Below are 24981 nucleotides of genomic sequence, written 5' to 3'. Positions count from 1 at the left end.
CGAGGCATCAGGCCACGGCATCCACTGAAACAGAGAAGCTGCTGGGACCCGGAGACGGAGGAAGGCTGCGGGAATCCGAGGAGCTGCGTGAGGCTAACGTTTCAAGCCATCTCGGGCACAGGGCTTGGATTTCTGAGTGTCAGACACACCGTAGCCTGAGGCTGCCTGATAAGATCTAGACCAGTGAGTGACCCCCTGTACTTGTAGCAGCCTGGGGGAGCCCTAGCGTTCTCAAGTCTCAGGAGCCCGGGGCCTGCATTTTAAAGTAACTTCAGGTGGAAACATGTCTTCTGGCAAGTTTATTTGGGAAAGGGTCTATAAAGGTCAAGTGCCATTTACATCTGGCTGTGGGCATGGCCGGAGCTGGTGACTGTTCAGAGGACTGATGAGAACTCTGGCTAGAAGCATAGCCTTTATGAAACAGCTTCCTTTCCCTGGATTGCCAAAAGTACCGTCTTGGTCACGCTGAGTCAAGGTGAATGTGTTACCTGGAGCAGTGGTCATGGGGCAGTCTGTTAGTTTTAAAGCTACGGCGTGTTACACTTGAAGCTGGATGCGAGATGTGGGAAGAAAGGTGTAAGGGGGCTAGGTGCGTGGTCCCTTGTCTGTGAAACGTATGCCTGGTTAGTGGCAGTGCTAGCAGGCTGTCAGGTTAGCTTCAGCTTCCGAAGTCCTTGGGGATCAGATTAGGAATGTTTGATGGGAGGAAGGAGGATGGGTAACCACCATTCTACTTTTCGTTTCTATGAATTTGACTGTTTTAGATTCTTCACATGAGTACAATCATGCAGTATTCCTCCTTCTCCGGCTGAATGACTTCACTTAGCATCACGCCCTCCAGTTCTATCCATGTGATCATAAATGGCAGGATTTCCTTCTTTTTCTAAGGCTAATATTCTATTGTGTGTATGTACCATATCTTCTTAATCCATTTATCTATTAGGTTGTTTCTATGTCTTGACTATTGTGAGTAGTGCTGCAGTGAACATCGGAGTACAGAGATCTCCTGAGATTCTGATTTCAACTCTTCCGACTATATAACCAGAAGTGGGATCTCTGGGAAACATGGTAGTTCTTTTTTGCAGGGGGGAGGTAATTAGGTTTACTTATCTACTTATTTAATGGAGGTGCTGGGGATTGAACCCAGGACCTCGTGCATGCTAAGCATGGGCTCTACCACTTGAACCATAACCCCCACCCTCCACTATGGTAGTGCTATTTTTAATTTCTTGAGGAACCTCCATACTGTCTTCCACAGTGGAGGCACCATTATGCTTTCCCACCAACAGTGCACAGGGGAGGTACCATCATTTACCAACTCCCTTGCCAACCTCTGGAAGATTCTTATGGGCTTGGAATTGTATATGTATATGTATATGTATATATTTTTTTCCCATTTTTTTCCAGGATCAGAGCTTGGCAGCTTTTTTGAGATATGTGTGTGACTGCCACCTCCCTGTACCCTTTTGATTTTTCAATTTTTCCTGGGTCACTAAGTTTGTCTTAAGATGGTAAGTGATATGGAAATGCTCTGACTTTGTCCCTTTATTCAGAGTTAGAAATTCTTGAATCCTGTACTTTAAATCTTAAGATCCCTGTCATTTTATTTATTTATTGGTGATATTCTTCCACCAAACATCTGCCTCACACTTGCTTTAAATTGCAACGGTCCTGAAAGATTCAGACATCCCCGAGGGTAGAAATTTTTCATCTGGGATGCTAACATCAGCTCAAGACTTTTTGTAAATATTAGTGCTTTCAAAATAATGAAGTCTTGAATTTTCTCACTTTCATTAAAACCAACCACTGAAACAGAGTTTACTGCCTCCACCTTTGCCCTTCTGTCAGTGAGCTTATAGCAGCTCGATAATACTGACTGTGTAATTTATTTGTGGGAGGCGTGTAGAGAACTTTCTGTTCCTACTTTCATGGCCTTCCATTAACTTGCCAACTTGTCACTCTCTCACCTCCCCTGGACAAGTTACTCTGAGATGAAGTAACTTACAGAGGCCTACGCATTTACGATAACGCTGGTAAGCTTGTCCCCTGGCAGCTAGGTGCTTCTAGGCGAATTTTTTTTATTGCTGCTCAGAGAACAGTTAGCCCTTCAGGGGATCCACTGGAGAAGTGCCCCAGGAATATTGTATAACTTAATCCATTGAAAACTCTCAATTGCTTCCCTGTGGGGACAATTCACTCCAAAAGACATACTTCAAACCAACACAGTTTACAACATTTCTAAATACATGCGGTGCAGGTACGACCACCCAACTCCAACTTCTGAGGCTTTATTTACACTCCTCTTCTCGCCCGGAATGCCCTTGCTTTTTCTTTCTTCTTGTTCAGGATATTTCCTTACTCTTATTTCAAGGTCTGACATAAATTCTCCCTCTTCCATTAACCACGGCCTGGTTACGACCCCCTTTACTGAGCTTTGTTACCGGGTGTATTTACCCCACTTCACGTCTGCGCCATCTGCTCGAGCACCGAAAAGGCGTGGCTTACGAGGCGGCATCGCTCTAAGCAGCAGGGGGGACGAATGGCTTCCACGTCCCTTGTTGAACTCAGCGATGGGGACATGAGGACTCATTTGTGGACTGCAGACAATTCCAGCAAGAATATTAGCTTCCTCTGCCCAAATTCAGGTTTGCTTACTTCACATTTTGAACCCAGCCTCTCGACGTGCACTCACCGTGTTGTCTTACGACGCGCGCGGAGCAGGCGCTGACACAGTGCGCGGGCAGGGCTGTCGGCGCTCGTGTCTCCAAGCAGAGGGACACTTCGGCCTGTGCGTTGTCACAGATGCCTTTCCCTGCCTCCCTTTTGTCTGCGGACTTCATTTTAATTTGTTTTTAATTGCCTATTTAACACACCTAGCGATTAAGGTGAAATGACTCTTTGACAAATGTGAGAGCTTTTAAATTGGTGCTAATTGCTTTTGTTAATTAAAAGTAATGCTTTAGATTGTGTTATTGGTATTCTCTTATATAAAATCGGATTAATGGCTTCCAATCAATCCTGCTACAAAAGGACTTGCCTGTGTAATCGTTGGGACATTATTAGGGCATGCTGCTCCTGCAGAGTGAGAGAGCATGGCTGGGACTTCAGGGTCAGCTGCGGGTGGGGGCAGGAGATTTGGTGGCTGGCTTGGCCGACTCCCACCAGTTTGGAAGTTCCTTGAAAGTCCTTGGTGAGGGGTGGTCTGGGATGCTGCATCAGTAGAATTTTAGCAAAAAGGAGGTATATCCTTAGGTTAGGGTAATTTCAGGACGACTTAATCTATTGGGGCTAAATAATAAATGGGACTATTTGTAAGGGTCTGGGCTGGGTAAAAGGGGCCACAATGGACAGAGCTGTTACCACCCTTAGGTCAGAGGGACAAGGGGATGAAAAGGTTACTAGAACCTGGAATAATAGAGTCATTTAGTGAAGGCATTTTAGAAAATCAGTGACCGTGGGTTGGGGGATGTCTTCAAATTGAAGCAACTTTGGGGGGCTGGATCCAGGAACTCGCAACCTGTCCTCATCTGCCGTTTTCCCTCTGAACTCTTGACAGGGCACCCCCGTGACTGAACCCCACTGGACATCATTGATGAAACTGATATGAGTCAGACTTTTGGGGCAGAGAGCAGAGTGGAGAGTGGACCTATATAACCAAATAAATATATCCATGCTTGTCCACCCATCTTGCCGTATTTATACCAGACATTCCTAGACCTATAGATGAACCTGGGCTGCATGGAACAGAGCTGAAGGTCCCCAGAGGGACCTTCCTGAGGGAGAATCACTCCTGAGTCCACCTGCCAGAGTGTTGCAGGGTCCTTTCCCCTTGGGGACACAGCCTCCCGTCAGCCAGTGTGTTTGGGACATGGCTCGGGGGGTGCGGGTGAGGGGTCATGATGTTCTCCTGGGCCATTTCTCTCAGCCTCCTCTCATCCGCATTTGATTTCTTGTTGTTGTGTAGAATGCAAGATTCTGTATGTAGAGGCCCATTGGTATTTCTGCTGGGCGTGTCCTAATCTGGCGACTATTCCCATAGCTCTCAGGGCCAGGTCCCTGGGTACCACCCTGACCTCACTGCTCACAGTTACTCACGATTACTGTTCCTCATCCTTATTGCTAACAGGGAGCCTGGTTCTACAAGGACATCTTTGACAATCAGCTCTGACCTCTAGAGCCAGACAGTCACACAGCTCCTCAGCTGTGCTGGTGCCCTTGTATCAGTTCATCGATGATGATGAAGATGGTGATTATCATGATGATGATGAAGATGATGATGGTGATGATGAAGATGGTGATAATGATGATGAAGATGGTGATGATGATGATGAAGATGGTGATGGTGAAGATGGTGATGATGAAGATGATGATGGTGATGATGATGATGAAGATGGTGATGATGATGATTATGAAGATGATGGTGAAGATGGTGATGATGAAGATGATGATGGTGATGATGATGAAGATGGTGATGATGATGATGGAGATGATGAAGATGGATGATGATGATGATGGATGATGAAGATGGTGATGATGATGATGATGCTCCCATGCAACACAGATGATGTCTGGGGGGTTTTCTAGCCTGCACAGCAGCCCCCTCTTGCATGCCCACACCTCTGAGTATTTCCATCCTTTGTACCCCCATCTACCATGATAGTTCAGGAGCCTGGAGGAAGCAACGGCCCCCACAAAGTCCTGCCTTAGTAGCACTTAGTGTCAGCTTCCGGGGCCCCAGGACATTCAATCTTCTGCCAAGGAAAAGGCTTCCATCTTGGTAAACTTCCTTTCCACTCCTTCCATCCAGAACCCTCAGTCCCATGTGTGTTCTCCTCGCTCCTGTCAGTACGGGTAGCCTTGGCTGATTCTAGAGGGAGCTCTGGTTGGGGGATGAACCTTCAGAGTAACCCCAGAATAGGGGGACAAGGTGGCCTTGATCTACCCTCATCAGTCAGTCACTGGATGCAGCCTGACCACGCCTCCACCCCCAGGAGAGGGTCTCGCTTTGGCCACAAAACTCCCTGCAGTCTTGGGACTGAGAGAAGGAGGGAATCTGGACAGGGGTTTGCTGCTCCCACCTCTCCTGTTTATAGAGATGAGTTGGCAAACATAGACCAGAAAACACTTCCATCCGTAATATCAACCACCAGAGAGAAGCACATTTTTTCTGTTCACTTTGTCTATTATGTCTTGACATGCATAGATTTTTGTTTAATTGAAGTATAGTCAGTTTACAGTGTGTCAATTTCTGGTGCACAGCATAATGTTTCAGTCATACATATACACACATTTCTTTGTTTTCATTTTCTTTTTCATTATGGGTTACTACAAGATATGGAACACAGTTCCCTGTGTTATACAGTATACATTTTTAATAAATGAAACCATTCCACACATTTCAGTGATGCACCTGCTGTGTGAGCAGCTCTGGGTTGGGGTGGTGGCCCCCCATCTTCTGGGCTTGTACTCCTCGTGTGGAACCTCTGCTTATGAATGAGCTGCTATGGGGTCAGTTATGGCCTCAGCATTGTGAGCCTGTGGTACCTGGGGTGGACGTTCTGCCCTGCTGGGGCAGCCGGGAGGGGAGCCTCACCCTCTCAGCCATGCCTGCCTGGAATTCTGAAGGCATGAGAAGTACCAGTCACCTACCCCTCTCACTGTGAAAACGGTGGTTCCGGACTGGGAGCAAGGTGGAGAGAGAGCCCCTGTCTTCTCAGCTGCACCCGCCCAGGGTAGAGCCCCTGGGGGCGAGTTACACAGGGCTGGGCTGTGAGAGTGGCTCAGACTCCAGACTCTGACCATTTTACTGAGATTCGATTTTCTTGAATGAATGTTTCTCCATTTGCTCAATGCCTTTTGGACAATTTCCAGAGACTTTAGATGATTGTTTTAAAAAATAATTTTCACTAGTTAAGCGGTTGTTCTTCTGGGGAGAGTGGGGCCGCTGGACTCCCCAGGCTGCCGTTCCCGAATTCTGCCTCTAAAATCAATGCTGAACTACATGGAATAGAACTTTTATTTTTTTTTCCTCAATTGTCTACATGGGCTGCAAATCTCCATTTCTGTCCGATGGAAAGGCTTAGCGCACAAGAATCTTTATCAGCAACGTGTGACACCGAGTCCCCTGATATTACTTTTTAAATATTTGCAAAGCTACGTTTATTGATCCGGAAAAAGAAACTCACTATTACAACTGCAGTTCTTGATCCATGAATATTTCACCCAACAGTTTGTGAACTTTTATTACTGTTGCCCCCGCAGTCCTGTTACAGACTTAGATCCTCATCTTGGTCTTAGAGATAAATTTATTATTTTGCATTTGTTTCCCGGGGAGAGATTTAGTCTAGCTAGAGTTTTTATGGGGTTTTATGATAAGACAACAACGTTCTGTACATCCTTAAAATGTTTAGTTGTGGGTGCATTCTGTTCAAACACTTTGAGGTTTTGATGTTTGCTGGAGAACGTATCTAATTTCCTTTACCCCCATTGTTTACGGTAAGCCAATATGCCAAAGAAACCAAAGCAAGTAGCCAAATTACCTTTTGTGCTCTGCTATGTTCTCGGATCTGTGGTGGAACTGAGTGGAGCAGGGGTGTATTTTTTCCGCTTTGCCTTTTAAGGTTGAGTTACAAGGGTTAGCACCCTTCGTATATCCGATGTACTACACTGGGTGTGTGTATTTCCCATCAGAGCCGCGAATCATTGACACGTGTGGACAATCCATTTAAGTTTACATATTTACTAAGTAAGTGTCCTGTTGGAATGTGTTCATGTGGATCAGAGCTTTTAACCAGATAGAAGTTTATTCATTTATTTTAACACCTTTATTATGGTATGGTTCCTGTACAGCAAACTACATATATTTCAAATGTACAATTTGTTGAATTTTGATAGATGTAGACACCCATGAAACTGCTACCACAATCAAGACAGCTAACATTTCCATCCCTCCCCAGGAGGTGCAATTTTTGAACTCTCAATTTATGCCTTCCCACACTCCCTTTACCCACTGGTAACCATAAGTTTGTTCTCTGTGAGTCTGTTTCTGTGTTGTAGACAAGTTCATTTGTGTCCTTTTTTTTTTTTATAGATTCCACATATAATTGATATCATATGGCATTTTCCTATCTCTTTCTGGCTCACTTCACTTAGAATGACAGTCTTCAGGTCCATCCATGTTGCTGCAAATGGCATTATTTCATTCTTTTTTTCTTTTTTTATGACTGAGTAGCATTCCATTGTATGTATACACCACATCTTCTTTATCCAGTCATCTGTCAGTGGACATTTGGTTTGTTTCCATGTCTTGGCTTGTAAGTAGTGCTGCTATGAATATTGGGGTGCATGTATCTTTTCGAATTAAAGTTTTTATCTTTTCAGGATATATGCCCAGGAGTGGGATTGCTGGATCATATCGTAGCTCTATTTTAAGTTTTTTAAAGGAACCTCCATACTGTTTTCCATAACGGCTGCACCAATTTACATTCCCAACAACAGTGTAGGAGGGCTCCCTTTTCTCCACACTGCCTCCAGCATTTATCGTTTGTAGGCTTTTTAATGATAGCCGTTCTGACTGGTGTGAGGTGATACCTCACTGTAGTTTTGATTTGCATTTCTCTAACAATTAGTGATGTTGAGCATCTTTCCATGTGCTGGATATAGGTTTAATTTAACCCTTTAGGCTCATGGAAACTGGCTAGACACCCTCCCTCCCTTTCCTCCATCAACCAAAAGCTTACTGAAGACTTACAGTGGGTACAACTCCAAGTGATATCTCAAGTACATAAAGAAATATTAGCTTGACTGTCCTGCAGGGACCCCTACCTCTCCCAGTCAGGGAAAGCGCCGTGTGTTAAATTACGAAGGAGATGAAAGTTCGTTTTTATCTTTTTGATTCTCCATTTTCCCTCTTCTTCTATGTGCCTCTTTCTTCTCTCAAATATTATCTGTCCTTTTATCTTGCTCTTTCTTTCATGCATTCAAACACTGCTTTAGAAGGGCATTCTCATCCCGTGGATCTAGGGCGATGCCTCTGTCTTCTAAAGGAATCCGTGGAGCCAACACTTCTGATTGTACAGGCTGTGTCCTGTGGAAGGGCACCTGGCCAAGGGGGCAGCGTGGCGGGTGGAATTCAGACCTGACTCATTTTCCAAGTCCCGAGTCCTTGTGGACTATTCCAGAGGACAAGACGCTCTCTGTAGCTTCTCTGCCCTAACCCTAAATAGACCGTCTGTGACTAATTCTTCTCATCAAGGTACTGTGTGTGTGAGCTGACATGCTGAACATCTGAATTCTAAGGGAAGGACTTGTCCTTTATTATAGGGTTTGCAAAGTCAGGAAGGAAACAGACTGCTTTTGGGGGCCAGGGGCCACCCTGTGATTGTGAACTTCTAAGGTGAAGCCTGGGGTCTGCCCTACTTCCACGTAAAGCAGATCTAACACCCACTACCCCTACATCCTACACATTTTGAGAGAATGAGACTAGCTCTTCCCATATTGTTTAAGATGTGAGACTGAAAACCCCTAATGGGTGTTTTGAGTTAAGATTTGAGCTATAGCTGTTCCTGGGAAAGAGAGGATGATGAATAAAAAGAGTTTTTAGAAACTGTAACTCAGATAGGGGCTTAATGCCAGTGACCTTGGCCAAGACAGAGTCAGGAGGACCTGGGTGTGGGTCATTGGGAAGAGTGAACCCAGGTATGGATGATCACTGAGATCAAAACTGGGGACCTGAGTCCAAAATTTAGACAAGAAGGATGCCAGCTCAGGCATCCAGCTGAAACCTGAATCAGACGGACAGTCGCGTAAGCCGTCATCAGACCCCCCCACGACGGCAGCCTAAGCCTTTCATGTTTGAGGTGAGCGTAGAATTAGGGAAAACGAGTGAACCAGGAAAGCACACGGCATACCAGGGTCTCCTGTGGAAACTCTGGGTGGTGCCTGCCTTTTAACTTCCGGACCGAAGACAGAGAAAAAGCAAGAGGAACTTACTGAACTCTTACTGAAGTCGGGAGTGAAGACTGTTGGCAGAATGGAGGGAAAAACATGGCACTGGGGGCATCTCTGGTTGCATGTGTGTGGGCTTGGATCTCTCCACAGCTCCAGATGGGGTTCTTCTGGCAATAAAAATGGTGACTCTGCCCTCAGCACACCCATGGGGAGCAGTTCCTTCTTGGTTTAGTGTTTCTGGGGAATCTGTGGCCAGATGGTGTTCCTGTGTCCCAGGTCTAAGAGTTTCTCCCTTTCATCCGTGCCTAGATGGCAGGAAGGAGGTGGAGAGAGAGGGCGAGAGGGAGAGAGGGGGCGAGGGCTAGTTGATCATACGACTGATTCTGTCTGAGTTTCCCTAGAGGATTTGTGCATAATCAGCAGCAAAGTGTGGAGAGAGCCAATGCGTTTTATGCCCTTGAAACATTTAGTAGGATTTTTTTTGTCTCTTATTTCTATAAATTTTGAAATAGTTAAATGATGCTTACTTGGCCCCCTATTTAGTTGGAAAGAGCAGACCAAATACGCAAATTGAACCAAATATCCTCAAAAAATCTTTGTGCTTCGAAGTTTAAATAGTGATTTATTAACGGGTGGGTGTTGCAAAGTCACGTGGTTGCATTCAACAGGAACAGCAGCTCACGGGGCCACTGATAATCACGTTACTACGCCTGGAGCTGGAGAACTGTTTCCTCACTGTTTCTCCTTAAGAGATGTGCTTCCTATTTATTATAATAACTAAAAATAGTTAACAATGACTCCAAGAATTTTGTCTTGCAAATTTTGTTTACAAACCAGATTTTTGAGTAATTATTTTTACTTTTACAAGAGGGAATAGAAGTTGATACTGCCGTGAGCTCCAACAGTGCACTGAAATATGTTTAATTCCACCTAAACCCAGTGGCTCAATGACACGCCTACAGCATGGCATTAATGCTGAGATGGTCTCATGGGCAGAACTGCCCTCAGTGCTTCCCCTTGCAGGGGTGTTTCGCTGGGTGGATGCACATTAGGGTGTGTCTTAGGGTTGACTGGCACGTGATTTCAGCAATTGCCATTCCTCTCCCCCCACCACCCCTGCCAATGATGCAAGAAGGCTTCATGGAGGAAGTAGAATTTCCAGAGTTCTTAGGGCAAGAAAAAGCTTCACAAGATACAGGGAAAGGCTGCCTGCCAGGCTTAGCCCTAGGAACATGACCTCTGCGTTACTGGGGCTTCTCAAGCTTGGCTTTTTGGCAGTTTCACCTGCAGAACTTACTAAAAACCAGATGCCTGTAAACCCACCTGCACTGTTGGTAGAAATGTAATTTGATGCAGCCACTATGGAAAACAGTATGGAGGGTCCTTAAAAAACTAAAAAGAGAGTTACCATAGCATCCAGCAGTCCCAGTCCTGGGCGTGTATCTGGAGAAAACTCCAATTTGAAAAGATACAAGCACTCCAATGTTCACAGCAGCACTATTTACAACAGCCAGGACAACCTAAATGGAAACAACCTAAATGTCCATCGAAAGACGAATGGTTAAAGACGTTGTGGTGTCTGTACATAATGGAGTATTACTTAGCCATAAAAAGAATGAAATCATGACATTTGCAGCAACATGGATGGACCTGGGATGATCCTACTGAGTGAAGTAAGTCAGACAGAGAAAGACAAATATTACATGATATCATTTATATGTGGAATCTAAAAAATGACACAAATGAACTTACAAAACAGAGACAGGCTCAGACACATAGGAAACAAACTTATGGTTCCCAGGGGCAGGGGAGAGGGATAAGCTGGGAGTTTGGGGTTAGCTTTTACACACCACTATATACAGAACACATAAACAACAAGGTCCTACTGCACAGCACAGGGAGCTATATCCACTAGCTTATAGTAACTTATAATGAAAAAGAATATATATATTCAATTATATATATATAATTGAATCACTATGCTGTACAACAGAAACGAACACAGCGTTGTAAGTAAGCTAGACTGCAATGAAGAAAAGGAATACGCACAAAAAGCGATGCCTGTAGCTGCCTCTGATGCGTCTACCAAGTGTGTCTGTGGCGGGTTTGGGCATCTGCTGATACACAGTATGTTTGCCCATAAACCTCTCGTGTTCTATTACAACGATTTTCAAAGTGCCACGTCCTGGACACTTTTATTATGAAAACGGGTGCGTTGCTGATGAGCCGTCCTTAGTGGGCTGCCTCCTTTCCCTGTAAGTTACAGTGGACGGTAACGCTTGGGGTGACAGACCAGCGTTCAAAATGGAGATGACTAATTCTGTTCAACAGCTCAGTGTACCAATTTCACAATAGGCTTTAAATATATTTAAACACTTTTATATGTGTTAACAGACTTTGTCGTAGCTGCTGAAACTTAGGTATGCTATGGCTTTGTTCAATAACTATTATTGGAAGGATTCCTGTTGGATGGTAGCCCCAGAGAACTCCCATGTGCTGGCTCAGCCTGTGCTTCAAGGTCTTCAGGCCCCAGGAACAGTGGCCTGAAAGGACGAGCAGCCTCGGGAAAATGTAATTAAGGCGAGAGTTTTGAATTACAGTCATTGATTTTGGAGACTTGGCTTTTCTCCAAGTAAAAATCAGTTTTAAGTATTTTTGAAAAAGGATTATGAAGGATTTGCATTTGTTTAATGTGAACTAAAATTCTGCAGGTGGCCTGAAATGTCACCATTACAGATTTAATCCTTTAATTTAAATTACGGTCTCTGGTGTGTCTGTCACAGTGAAAATGCTATTTGTTGTCAGTCTGATCACATTTTAGGGGCACTGGGTGGGGGGGAGTGAGAAGGCTACTGCAGCTGAAATAGTTATTAACTTTGTGTCCTCGACCAAGGCATCTGACTCTCTGAGCTCCCGTGTGGAGTTGAGAACTAAGTGGGATGTAAAAGTATCTAATAATTCCTTCTCCTCTGCTGTACCACCATCTCTCCCAGCCCCCTCCAAAAGCAAATCCAGGAGTGGAAACCTTCTCGAGTACGTGGGCACCTGGTTTTTCTCGAGAGCGGCCCTTGGTGGGAGGGGAGGCTGGACTGGTACTTAGAAGTAAGCGTGGCTGACCATGTGAAGAGCTCCTTTTCCCCTCTGGGATATTCCCATCTTCTTTCCTTTCCCGCCTCCTTTTTTCGGATCTCAGGGCTGGACCCATCACTGTGACATTCCTGCAGCACCCACATCACTCTTAGAGAAGTGGGTACGGTGGTGGTTTTCCGTCTTCCACCCAAATTGGCTGCCATCTTTGTTAGTTTCATTCTCATCCAGCCGGATGTCTGGGGGACTCTGAGCTGTCTTTGTTGAGTTTATCACCCTTATGCTTAGTAATGAGTCTTTGGGGTAAAAACTCCCCCTGTTGGTGGAGAATGAAAGGACTGAAGCAGAAATGACAGTGGCATGAATCGGGGAGAGTGAGAAGTCTGGCCTCATTAAACGTCTACGCTTGGAGAAGGTAGGGCTGGATTCTAGGGGCCTTGAAAGCCAAGATGAGTGGTTTGAATTTGATGGGAAAGGGAAAACGGGGCCAAGTGTCCTCTGAGATGGAGGGTCACCAGCACCTCCCAGATTGACACCAGTGGAGGGGAGGAGAGCGGGACTGGCTGGAGCAAAGCTGACGCCATCAGTCTCAGCAGTGGCCTCAGCCGTCGGCCCCCGGAGCACGGGAGCTGGTGCCCTTCCAGGTGGTCCCGTGGTGCCTGGGTGTCTTCCTCCCATATTGGTCGATCACTAGGAATGGCTCCCTCCACCCCTAGTAATGTGACCCGGGATGCAGGAGCTCTCTTCATTTGCAGATTTGTGGCAGCCAAGAGATGCTAGACGTCTGGGGGGCAAATCCTTCAGCCCTGAAGGAGAATCTGCGTGCACATCTTGGGGTCCATTATGGGAAGTCAGTGCCGTTTCTTAGGGGATCTACTGTAGGTGGCAGAATGATTATTTGGAAGTGGTTAGGTCCCTTTGGCAGAATGACCGAGGGAGTCCTTCAAGGTTTAAGACAAGAAGCTACCCAAAGGCTGTAGGTTTACAGTAGCGCTCTCTTGAGGAGCCAGTGGCATAAATACAAATCATTAGTGTACCTCGTGGCACTGCTCCCAATGCAGTTCGCACTTGACTGGCGCTGCAGCAATGTTCAAACACGCCACCTTGCTTGGCACCCCAGGGACCGCCGCTGGTGCTGTGCGGTGTCTCATTACCATTCTGCTGGCTGTCAGCATTTTTGTGATGCAATTAGAGGCATGTAATTCCCAGAACAAATGAGCCATTTCGAATATTGTGAGATGTGTAACTCAATGTAATAGGAGCCCGTAGAACAATTGAGTTTCAAGAAACAAATACGCAAGGGGTTCGGCTGAGCAACCTGACAGACTGGGGGACCTGACAGCTCCCTTGCCTCCTGACTCGACCACCGAGAGGAAGCGACACCTGAGCAAAGTGACCGTGGAGAAGCTGCACGCCCGCGGCCGCGCGGCTGCCTTGTTACAGCTGCCCTGGCTTATTAAGCTGCAGGCTCTCGATTCCCGCGGGGCCTGCGGACAGTGCAAGCCACATGGGCGAGGACTGCAAGTATAAGCTTTAGATGAGCAGCGCGCATTGCGATCATGAAGCTGTTCTGTCTCCCCGTTTTCCTATTATGGCGATTCAGCCAGAAGTGAACGCTGTTCACCATCTTTCAAGAAAACCCACGTGGCTCTGGATCTTGGGTTTCTGTATCTCAACTGAGCTCATCAAACTGCTTTCTTTTCTTTTTTTTTTTTTTAAATATATATTGAAGTCTAGTCAGTTTACAGTGTTGTGTCTATTTCTGGCGGACAGCAGACTAGTTCAGTCATACGTATACAGACTTATATTCCTGTTCATATTCTTTTTCGTTATAGGTTAGTACAAGGTATTGAATAGAGTTCCCTGTGCAATACATAAGAAACTTGCTGTTTATCTATTTTATATATATTAGTTAGTATCTGTAAATCTTCAACTCCCAATTTATCCCTTCCCACCCCCGCCCCGCCAGTAACCGTACGTTTGTTTTCTATGTCGTGAGTCTGGTTCTGTTTTGTATATAAGTTCATTTGTCTTTTTTTAGATTCCACATGTAAGTGACACCACGTGGTATTTTTCTTTCTCTTTTAGTCACTCTTCAGGTCCCTGTGCTAGGACAGAGGCAGCATGTGATTGCTGGGGGAGACGGTGGCGGGGGTCGATCAGCTGTGGGGAATGTGCAAAAGCTGGGAGGGGGCTTAAGAACCCACCCCCTGACTGAACGGAGAGAAAGCCATTTGCTGAGTTGCATCAGTCCGGATAGAGGTCCCAGGACAGCCAGGGCAGGCAGCTCCTCAGTCGCTGGCCCTCCTCCTGCTCTGCTATGTGTAAAACATTCCTGATGCGTTTCTCAAGTTTCTTTGTCGGAGTGAGATTTATGAATCTGGGGACTGGTGAGTTGTGTTTAGTGGCGGGTAGATTTTCAATGGTCGTGAGAGATTATCACCGTTGGTCTACAGAAAACATGCACACACGTGAACATGTAGGGGGTGAAGGGGAAACAGGCGGGGGAACAAGAGGGAGCAGGAAGGAAATTCATCACCATCGGCTCGGGAGACTCCTGCTTCTGGTCGTGATGAAGTATCAGGGGTCACACCGACCTTTCCTCGGACTGCTGTGAAGCTGGACACAATACGTAAAACTGTTTTCAAGTGTTTGACAACAGTGCATGGGCCTGTGAGCCAAGAGAGACTGGAAAAACCAAGCTTTCTGCAACCACCGCGCTTTCTGTCTGGAGGCAGCTTCTGAACCAGGGTACCACGCGGAGCACGTGAGTCTTACTGAGCTAGGCAGATGGTCTGGGGGTCGGGGCTGCTGGGGTCGGCGGATTTTGCTAGAGAGAGTGCTGGTGCGGAAGGATCTACGTAGAAAGAGAGCCGCAGAAATCCTCAAAGAGGTCCCTTTGTCTGAATGCTATGCTGCATTTTCACCAGGTGAGACGCCAAGTGGCCGGGCAAAAAGCCACTCCCAGGGAGTCATCAGGCCCGTCTTAGACTGAGCTGCCTCAGTCCCTTTCCTGGGGCAACACGCATGCCAGATGAACTCAGTCTGGCCCAATACTGGATCACACGATGGGCAGTACTCACACCAGAGCTCCCCACTGACGGTCAAGCACTTAATCTCTGCTAAAACATGGGCACCACTTTTCAAATCCAGAAGCCCTATGCAGCTGAAGACAGAGTTTCACTCTGGAACCTTCAAGGTCTGCGCTGCCTGCTGGCGTCTGCCGGAGACTTACTCCTGGGACCCAGCACCCAGATCTGCTGGGCACGTGGCCCGCCTGGGTGGGCAGCTGGGTTTGTGCAGAGCTCTCTTCTGCCCCGGAACACGCCTGAAACTGGATTTGGGAGAGAGCATATGTCAGACCTATATTGCTCCATCCTATTATCAGTTGAATTGAAAGGCTGTAGAATAGGCCACTGTGCCATTTTTTTTTCAGTGGCAGGTGACACAAGGTGCAACAACCTGTCCTTTATGGTAGACGGGCATTTTGCCCGTTCCCCGGACCGTTGGATGTAAAAAACGTCACTACCGCGGCAAGATGGTGAGACCCTGAGTCTGCACAGAATTTTTCTCCCAACAACTGGCAAGAATAGATCTCACTGGGACACCTAGACATCACATATGACACATAACAGTTTATGTTTTATGATTCTGGGTAGCGATTTGGAAACAGCACTGGAATTAACGGCTTAGAATTCTAGATATTTTTTCTTGTGTTCAAGCTACTGATGTATTTCCTTTTCATTTGATCCGTTGTCCTGGAAGCCCTTGAAGCAAACAGAGGTGACGCAAACTACGACTTAGCTTTGAGCGACGGAGTCTCTCTTTTCTACGTCTGAACATGGGCCCCTTGAGGGGATCTGAACTGTTTGTCGACCTCCAGTCTCTGCCAGAGGAATGTCCTTGGGACATTTCGTGAAGGAAGCACCTTGTGCTACATTCTGGCCTCTCTTCTCTGCAGTGATTCTGTGATAATAAATGTGTCTAAAAAATACATTATGATGGAGAATCTATAGACGGTAGACTGTTTTGAATTTGTGTCAGCATCACAAACAATGCCACATTCCAATGAAAGTTTTACTAAAACACTTGTGCTAGAACGCAGTGTCAAACGCAGACCGATTTGAACAAACAGGATAGTGCTGCTTGGTTTTAAAGCACTGGCGTAGATAAAAATGTATTATTCATATCAACTCTTTCCATGGCTTTGAAACTGGAAATTATTTCTGTGGCCAGCTCTGAGTAAGTATGTGAGCTGGCATCTTAGCAACTCTGACTTGCTCCTCTAGCGTGATGTGAAGTGTGGAAACCCCGCCTCACACTCCAGTGTCGCCTCCTCTTCTTCAGGGTCTGGCTGCCCTCCCACCTGCTGTCTTACCTCACGAAGTTCTTCTTTGTCTGCATCCTCCAGAGACTCTGTGGCTCCGGGACAGGGATCTGGTCAGGACTGAAGGATGGGTTTGTCCAAAGACCAAGTTCAAAGAGCTTCAGCCAAGGCAAGGTGGAGACACAGGCCTTACGGACCCAGGAACGCCAAGTCCAGAATGCGGGAGTCAGATGGCGATGCCAGCTAGCGCACTGAGCGATAAAAGATCAAGAGGCCATGCTAACCTGTCAGGAGACTAAGAGACCAGGACACAGGCAAGAAGGGTGACAGCGCCTGCCCGGGAGCGAGGGCATTCCCGGGGAGGAGTTTGTTCCTAAGGTCACTGTACATGAAGGTAACACTGGGGACAAATACAGCTGTGCACAGGGAACGGGCATGTACCTACCTGTGAAGTGTCACTTGTGGTTAAAACCATAGACTTTTACAATATATCGGAGCTCAGGCCACCAGCTCTTGAGATGTCTGAGCTTACTTTGTATTCAAGCCCTCACTTTACCGGTCACAATAATGTTCGCTTTCCCCTTCTCCCTTTCCCTGGGGTTATGTCCGCTTTCTGAGGACAAGAGTGGCTTAGATTTGGCGGTCTGTGTCATCAGTCCAGGCAGACAGGTGCAGAGTCACTGCTCATTGCCCCCCGCATGGCCCCTCCAGAGCCAGAGTCTCTGCTGCCTCTGGGGCGTTAGGCGTCCCCACGTTACACCCACTGCTTGTAGACATTGCTCTCTCTGGACGGTGCTCTAACGGTGATGGAGTGCAATCTTCTCCAAGAGCAACCTCTCCATGGGCCCCCAGGTCTCACATGTTAATGGCGGGTTAAGGGGCATCTCATTGGTGGGGACATGGCATTTTGGCAGCTGGCTTTGTGGTGCTCGAGTCACTCTTCCCTCTGCAGAAAGAGGTTCAATTCTTAGAGAACCACTCGTCCAGATGAGAGGTTGTAAGCTTCATTCTCCTGTTTTCACGTGTTCTGCTGCTGCCCAGAGAATTTCATCTACAAGAAACTCCAACAAGGCTGCATTCTTTCTCTTTTTCTTTTTTCTGTGGATGACCCATCTTACAGAGTTTTGTCATAGTTTTTCATTCACAGCTTGATCGCCGTCTGTGATTTGCAAGCCGACCGCGATGTCTGAGTCTGGGCATTTCGTCTTGGGTGACAGCTACAGCTGCCGGCGCCTTGGTTCCCTTTGTAGGGCTTTGTTATCAGTTCACAACAGTCTGAGTTCTCCTGGAGATTCTAGATGAGCCTCCCCATATTCCAGGGCCAACTTTCGATTTACAAATCAGGTGCCTAAAAAATGTAACTTATTTTATAAAATTTAATATCCAATTTGAGGCACCATTCAATTCAAAATTTAATATCCAATTTGAGGCAACATCAATCAGGGTGAAAGAAATTTCCTCTCAGCTTGTGGTTCTTCCTTCCCCACTGTCTGTGGGCACATGGCGACAAGGCACAGAGGGACAGAGACAAGGCACGGAGGGATGGAGACAAGGCACAGAGGGATGGAGACAAGGCATGGAGGGACGGAGACAAGGCACGGAGGGATGGATGCTGCAGAAGTGCACCTCAGGGTCACCTGCAGGTGGCAAAGAGGTCCACAGACGCCTCTGGTCCTTGGTCAAGTCTGCACTTGGACATGCGGGCTGTATATCTGTGACAGCCTAAGGGTGTTTTCACTCGCACATGAACATTCGTGGCTTTAATGTTCTAAGAACACGGGTCATAAATAGAGAGGAAAGTAATCAGAGAGACCGCTTAGCCAGCGGACCAGACTTGGACCAGGAAGAGAAGCATTGATACGAGGCTCCCACCACAGCATAGCGATTTGCTCGGAGGGGCCCCTGTGAGCTTATCTCTTGCTCCCAGGATAAGGATTTTAGCCGTAAACCGTTTATTTTCAGGAAAGGAGATTCCCATCTCTTAACCACTCTGCTGCCGCTCCAAGAAGACAAGTGCAACCTCAAAACCGTGACCATCGAGGTCAAATCTTCCCAAACCACAGGCGAGACCAGTCCCGCCTGACAGCGCGCCAGCGGCTGGTCCAAGGTGGAGCTTCTCTGGAGAACGTGGTGACAGGGCGTCTCCTCTTCCCGCCTCGCTCTTCCCTGGTCTCAGAGGAAGCGAGGGGCCGTACGGAGGAAGTTGAAGAGGAAGAATTCTGTTTTCATTAAGAAACACTGTGTGATTAAGAAACATTCTTGGAAAGTCAAGGTCATTTTAAGGAAAAACGAGTCCTTAAAAATCCCTGAAAATTTAGAGAAAGAAAGCAAACAGTTTAGAACCAGGTGGTGACCGTCTGCGCAGAAGCCAGCTCTGCTGAAGTCCCACCTCCTCGCACACGGCTTCATTCAGCAGGTGTTTGAAGCCATTTGTGATGAAAGGATTTCACAGCGTTACTACAGCGTTACCTTAGGAACTGTTCACTAGGAAGCCTCGGTCATTCGGTCGTGTGGCAGTGGTGACGGTCACCGCTTAGGGATGACTCGGTCATGCACTTCAGTCTTCATTCTGTCCAGCTTGTCACTTTGAACCCAAATTAATTTTCTACACAGAAGAGCCAGGAAACAAATCCTCTTGGAAATCTCTAGAGATTTAGATTCACTTTCTCCCCACCCCATCTCTTAATGGTCTGCTTAGGCTCTGTGTGCGGGACAGGCAGGTGGCGCCCATGCCTTTGACAGATTTGAGCACCTCTTAAGCACCAGAGACACCAAAGATACAAGAATGTCCCTGGTCTTAAGGACACACAAAGATGAGTGAAGGAGAGATGCTGATTGACAATTAAAACACAACGTTATAACCTGTATTCGTGGAAATCTCCTCCAAGATGACCACCTTGCTGTATTTTTGAGAATGATGACTATGAAGTCCTTCTAGAAACTGGGAAGTACTGCTTTGTGTGATCCAGACACACATGAGTCAAAACTAGGAAATGTACGATTGGCCATTTAAAATTTTTTCTTTTTAAATTTGCAGGAGAAAGTCTATAGCTAAAAAGGACAGCGTATATAGTATGTCTTCTGTTAAGTTTAGTCATTTAAAAAATTAACTATTCAAAGGTAATTTTTGTAATGCTTATGCTGAGCTTTGTTGCCACTGAGGCACTGTTTGATTCTTTCTGCTTGCTGATTTACACAGCTCCTTAAAATGCAAGCTTCAGGTTTCCGTTCTAACTGGACAGAAATTCCGAATGTGCTAAACCTGATGATATGTACAGTTTCCTACGTTTTCCTCCCTTAAGAACGGCCGTAGAAGCTCCAGCTGGTCAGGTGTCGGATATCATTTTCTTTGCCGCAAAGACAGAATTTCCCTGAAGATTGCAAATAACACCTGAATATGATTTTTCTTTCACTTGGTGGATGGTCCCTAGTTTAATTTTCTCACCTACAAAAACGAGGGATTTGGGTTAGACCGTTTCTAAGGATCCTAAGGATGTACCATAACTCTATGACTCTAAACACAACAAAGTGAAATATTGAAGTGAAATAGTTGTTCTGGTAATGCAGGTGCCAACTGGGCTCAAATCCCTGAGCTTTCTTTCTGGGGAATTAGCTTTATTTGTTTATTTAATGGAAGGACGGGGGATTGAACCCAGGACCTCGTGCATGCTAGGCTTGAGCTCTACCACTGAGCTACACCCTCCCCTCCACCCCTGAATTTTCCTGATGCAGATGTTAGTCAATTTCAGGTATGAGTCCTGAGTAATTGAGAAGGTAGTAGAATTTCCACGCGGATATACTGGTTTACTGCAGACTTGAAGGAGTGGAGTTCTGGTCGGTCCTCTGGTTTTATGTGTGATCCTGAAATTGGGAGCTGCTCATACTATGCATCTTGTATTATTGACCTTCCATAGATTTTCTGAAAATAAAACCTCTACTTCCAAGCACTGAAATCGGGCTCTGTCCTCAGGGACCCCATCCAGGAGCATCCTTGCCCACAGGGTCTGTGGGCTGTGGGCAAGACTCTGCTCTTGGGCCACATTGCATCCCAGGGAACGTGGGCATCCCCAAGAAGGTCTTCATTGCTTTGCGTGACCACGACTTTCTGTGTTCTGTGGGGTCCCAGCACCCACCCTGTGAAATGTCACTGCAGCATGGCGAGGTGTCCCATCTTCCATAAAATAACTTCAGACTTATCCATAAACTTGTGTAACACTTCTCTCCTAATAAGGTCAAAAGTAAAGGCTTTCTATAGACTTAGAGAGGCCCCTGGAAAGCTTGGCTGAGTCAAGGCTCTGAGCCAAGTTCAGGATGTAGAGGGGGAAGCGTGATGGCCCCCAGCCCCTCCACCTGCAGCAGTCTCCTCGGGATCCTCTGAACACAGCCCCCCCACCCCCAGTGTGTCAACAGGAGTCAACAGATCTATTACAGGAAGGCTTACAGGTCACTTTTCAGGACCACACCTGTTGGATGGAGCCCCCTTCCAGGAGTCGTGGGGAGAAGAGGCGGGGCTTCGCCTCATCCCTGCCTCTGCCCTCGGCCCTGGATCTCACACTCCCACCAGCACCCACCCGCAGGTCCATTCTCCTCGCTGCCATCAGGGCGACCTTTAAAAAATGCAAATCAGACCACACTGCCCTCTGAACAACCCTCTCTTAGCTTCCTGTTGAGGTTAGAATAAAATCCCATGCCGTGGCCTCCAGCGCGCGGCCTGCCTGGCCCCGTCTCCTGCTGCCCTGTCCCCACTCACTGCTCCAGCCACCGGGCCCCGCTCCCTCCTCTGAGCCGGGCTGACCTTCCTTTGCCTGGTGTGCTCCCCACCCCGACCCTGTCTTGGTGTGCCTGGCACCTTCTTGCGAGATTGTGACCTCTCTTCAGTGTCAACGCCCCCGGAAGGACTTTGCACTTCCTCCATCCTAAATTTGCACACCTGCTGCCACACTGTATTAATCATGTATTTATTTGCTGTTCTGTGATGCTTTGACACCTCGGGGCCTTTCTGACCCTGGAGAGACCACCCTTCCCCAGGCCAGCTAATTCCTAGACAGAGCAAACCACTTGCTTCGGAACATACCTTTCACGTGCAAACCAGAACCCACACCCCCAGCCACCTCCTTAAAACTCATCTAACCCTCACATAGCAGGCCAATATTCCCCTGTCCTAAATCCCCCCGGGGCCGGGTACAGGATGGCTGGGGGCCCCTGTAGCCCAGACACGGCTGAAATTAGTCGCATCATCCAGTCCTAGTCTGGCTCAGTTTGCCTGCCCTACCCATTCCTCCCAGCGAAACCCACCCTAAAGGCTCCTGCCCGCTGCGTGCTTTCCCTGCTCCCCTGCCTCCTGTCCAATCCTGGTGCTTCCCCACGGGGCTGCCCTCCCCTCTTGGGAACTGTGAGTAATAAAATTCTCCTTTCAAGTCCATTGCTGTCATCCTAGCTGCCTGTACCTTGCCACACCTGAGTAAAATAAATCCCAGGTACATTTCAAAACACCTGTACCCCCGGGCAGCCTCCCCGCCATCACACTGCCTGGTTTTCTTGCTTTTGTTGGGGTCTTATTATCACTTGAAAGTACTTGTACATTGTTGATTTGCTTTTACTTGCAAATACAAGCCACTGCTCCCCACAGGGACGCCAGCACAGGTGGGAGATCTGCTGTCTGTTCAGCATCCTCAGTGCCTGGAAAAGAGCTTGGGAGAGTGGGCAACCTCCCAACGATTCTTCTCTGAATGAAATTTGTAGACATTGGGGGAAGAGCAATGAGAAAATCAAATGAGAAATCATTTTGGAAGTTCTCAAACACTACACAGTTAAAATGGTGAGTTTATGGATGGATTGATGGATGCCTGTAATCTCAGAAGTTAAGCATTTCGGAAGCATCACAGGCAGGTCTCAGGGGGCTTCATGGAAGTACTTTTATCCATTTTCCTGCATATAAGGCCAAGATAACTCTAGTGGTCTTGGAACAATTTCTTACTAGGGACAATTATGTTGAGGTACATGTGTGGCTCTCGTGCTGAGGCCTCCATGTATTTCCCCAACTTCCTGGGCAATTGGACTACAGTTCCCAGCATGCCTTGCAGTTAGCTCTGGTCACGTGATCGAATTCTAGCCAATAGCATGCAGGCAGAATTGACACATACTCACTTCCAGGCCTGGCCCCTACAAGTGTCCACGGGCAACCTCCAGGCTCCTTCACCTTTCCAGGTGACCTCGGAGGTGACACAGAGTGGATGGAGTCTTCATTCCTACCTCATTACTTGGAGAGTCGCTTAATGACCAGCAACATTCGTTTTGGACTTAACCTGAGTGAGTTTTACTGAGTTAAAGTGCTGAGGTGTCGTGGATTTCTGGTTTTAGCAGCTGGTACCTTCATCAACATCGGTGCCTCTAGTGTCAATGTACAACCTAGTTGGTCCTAAATCTTGTGATGATAAGGGGCTGGAAGCCCTCTTCCTGCTGGGGGACCAGACGCTGGGGAACCAAGTCACTCTCTTAGCTTTTACTAGCAGGGTGCATTGTCTAGGTCCACACCTCCTGTGCTCCTTGCTGCGTCTGCTGTGGCTTGAGTCGTGCTGTGGCTGCATGACTCAGCAGTTTGTCTTGATCGGGTTAGGAAGGGCAATCCTGGAGAAATGAAATTCCTATCTGTCAGTCTGGCAGAGTCTGCAAAAATCCACTCAAATGCAATTGTCTGGTATTACTTCTCTGGGCCACAGGCAAACGGCCAGAAGGAAGAGACCTGATTTCCTCCCTAAAATATATCTTGCTCTCCTAGGTGCAACTGTCCACAGAGGGGAAGGACTGGACCTCAGGTGTCCCACGACAGCGTCCGTCCCCTTCCTAACTGTCCCCCCTCCCCATCCCGGGAACTGTTACTGAGTCCAAGCTGGTACTGCTTGCCACACAACAGGCCAATAAATCGAGAGATGAGTTGTTGGGGCAAGGAGAAGTGACTTTATTTGGAAAGCCAGCAGACTGAGAAGACAGTGAACTAGTGTCCCAAAGAACCATCTTGCCTGAGTTAGAATTCAGGCTTCTTTTATACTAAAAGGAGAGGGAGTAAAGTCAAACACTTCCCTCTCCAGTCAGCCTCTGGAGGGGATGTGTTAATCCCCGCCTGCAGTCATTCACAGGTGGGCCTGGTCAGGATGCTTCCTGTGAGCTAAACAAAAGTGCTTTAGCTTAATGCTCATTGCCCGGGAGGCACGGTTCCCAGAGATGGGCCGTTCTGTATACTTTAAGTTTATAGGCAGCATCCCTTTAGGGGTTAACTTGTAGCAAAAGCAATAGAATAGGAAGGTTAAAGTAAAAGGAACAGACCCAATCCGGAGTCAGGTTTGTTCTGTTACAGAACCAGGGCTCTCGGGCTGTTCCCTGGTGGCATCAAGTCCTCGGCTGAAGCTGCCCTCCTTTCTGTCCCTTGCCTGCACTTCTTCCCTCTGCTAGAGGCTCTCTCCATGGTCCTGAGATTCCCTCTCTGAGCCGCCCCCTCGGAGCTCCTATTCACCCTCAGCCTTGACCTCTCTGCAGTCGTCCAGCAAAGGTGGGAAATAGGCAGATGTGCAGCCTTTGCAGGCAGGCTGTTCTCCTCGGCCTCAGCAGAGGAAAGACCCGACAGAGGGAATGCCTCTGGCAGGTCCTCTTTCTGCCCCTGGGAGGGCAGGGCAGGACGCAGCCAGGGGGCATTTCTGAGGTCCTCAGATAAAGACCTGCGGGCACTTTCCCCTACATAAGATTTCTCCTCTTGTGATGTCAGCATTTACCTTGCCAAGGCAGGGGGAGGTGACAATGCTGGTTTAGTTCTCCATAAAGAACCCCTGATCTCTGGCATGGAGAGTTATGGAGACAAGATATTGAATAATCAGAATGAGGATTTTTGAGGAACCTGTAAGTACCTTGGCTTCTAATCCTGGTTCTACACTAACCAGCTGCCTTCCAGCCAGTCCTCGGTTTCTGGGCACTTTCTCCCACCTATACAACACAGTAGTGGGGTTCTCAGTGCTCCCCCTGCAATCCCTAAGAACTTCGTTGCTCTGATGAGTCAGTCTCAAGGTGACATGGCACCCCTTCCTCAACAGATTAGCTGTACTTGGAGGACACTTCTAGTGCATTCAGCAGTTTGGCCCACTTGTTTTATTTATTTAATTTTATTTTTTCTAGTGTGAGGACACTTAACATGAGATCAACTGTCTCATGGGATTTTTATGTGCACCAGACGGTGCTGTTAACACCAGGCATGACGCTGGCGGCGTCTCTCCTGAACGTACTCATCCTGCAGGACTGAACCTGTCCCCCTCCCCCAACCCCTGGCACGGCCTTTTACTCTATTCCTGAGTTTGACTATTTTAGATGTCTCCTGTGAGGGGAACCATGCAGTGTTTGTCCTCTTGTGATGGTGCAGTATATGCATACAATAAAGTAAGAGGCAGCCTTTAAAAAGGACAGCTCAGTGTTTTTTGAAATTTTTTTTGACTTGTGATCAGAAGTCCGAGGAGCTGCCTTGGGGGCCACTGTGGGGATGGGCTCACACTCTCCCCCACCCCATTCTTGCCACATTCATGTTCCTTATGCATCTGGGTTGCCAGGTAAGCAAGTGTCCCACACAAGAGGATCTG

General features: G+C 47.3%; 1 protein-coding gene across 1 annotated transcript in view; it reads left to right on the top strand.

Annotated features, from left to right (window-relative positions):
- Positions 1–2867, top strand: part of LOC116664774 — a 71378-nt gene extending 68511 nt beyond the window's left edge. The window contains exon 6 of the mRNA XM_032483049.1: positions 1408–2867. Within this exon, the coding sequence (XP_032338940.1) occupies positions 1408–1470 (63 nt within the window). The 3' untranslated portion in view covers positions 1471–2867. The remainder of the gene's footprint in view (positions 1–1407) is intronic.
- Positions 2868–24981: the final 22114 nt, after the last annotated feature.

The sequence above is a fragment of the Camelus ferus genome, chromosome 7, assembly GCF_009834535.1.
Source record: "Camelus ferus isolate YT-003-E chromosome 7, BCGSAC_Cfer_1.0, whole genome shotgun sequence".
Classification (NCBI taxonomy): domain Eukaryota; kingdom Metazoa; phylum Chordata; class Mammalia; order Artiodactyla; family Camelidae; genus Camelus; species Camelus ferus.
This window is presented reverse-complemented; position numbering and strand designations above follow the sequence as displayed.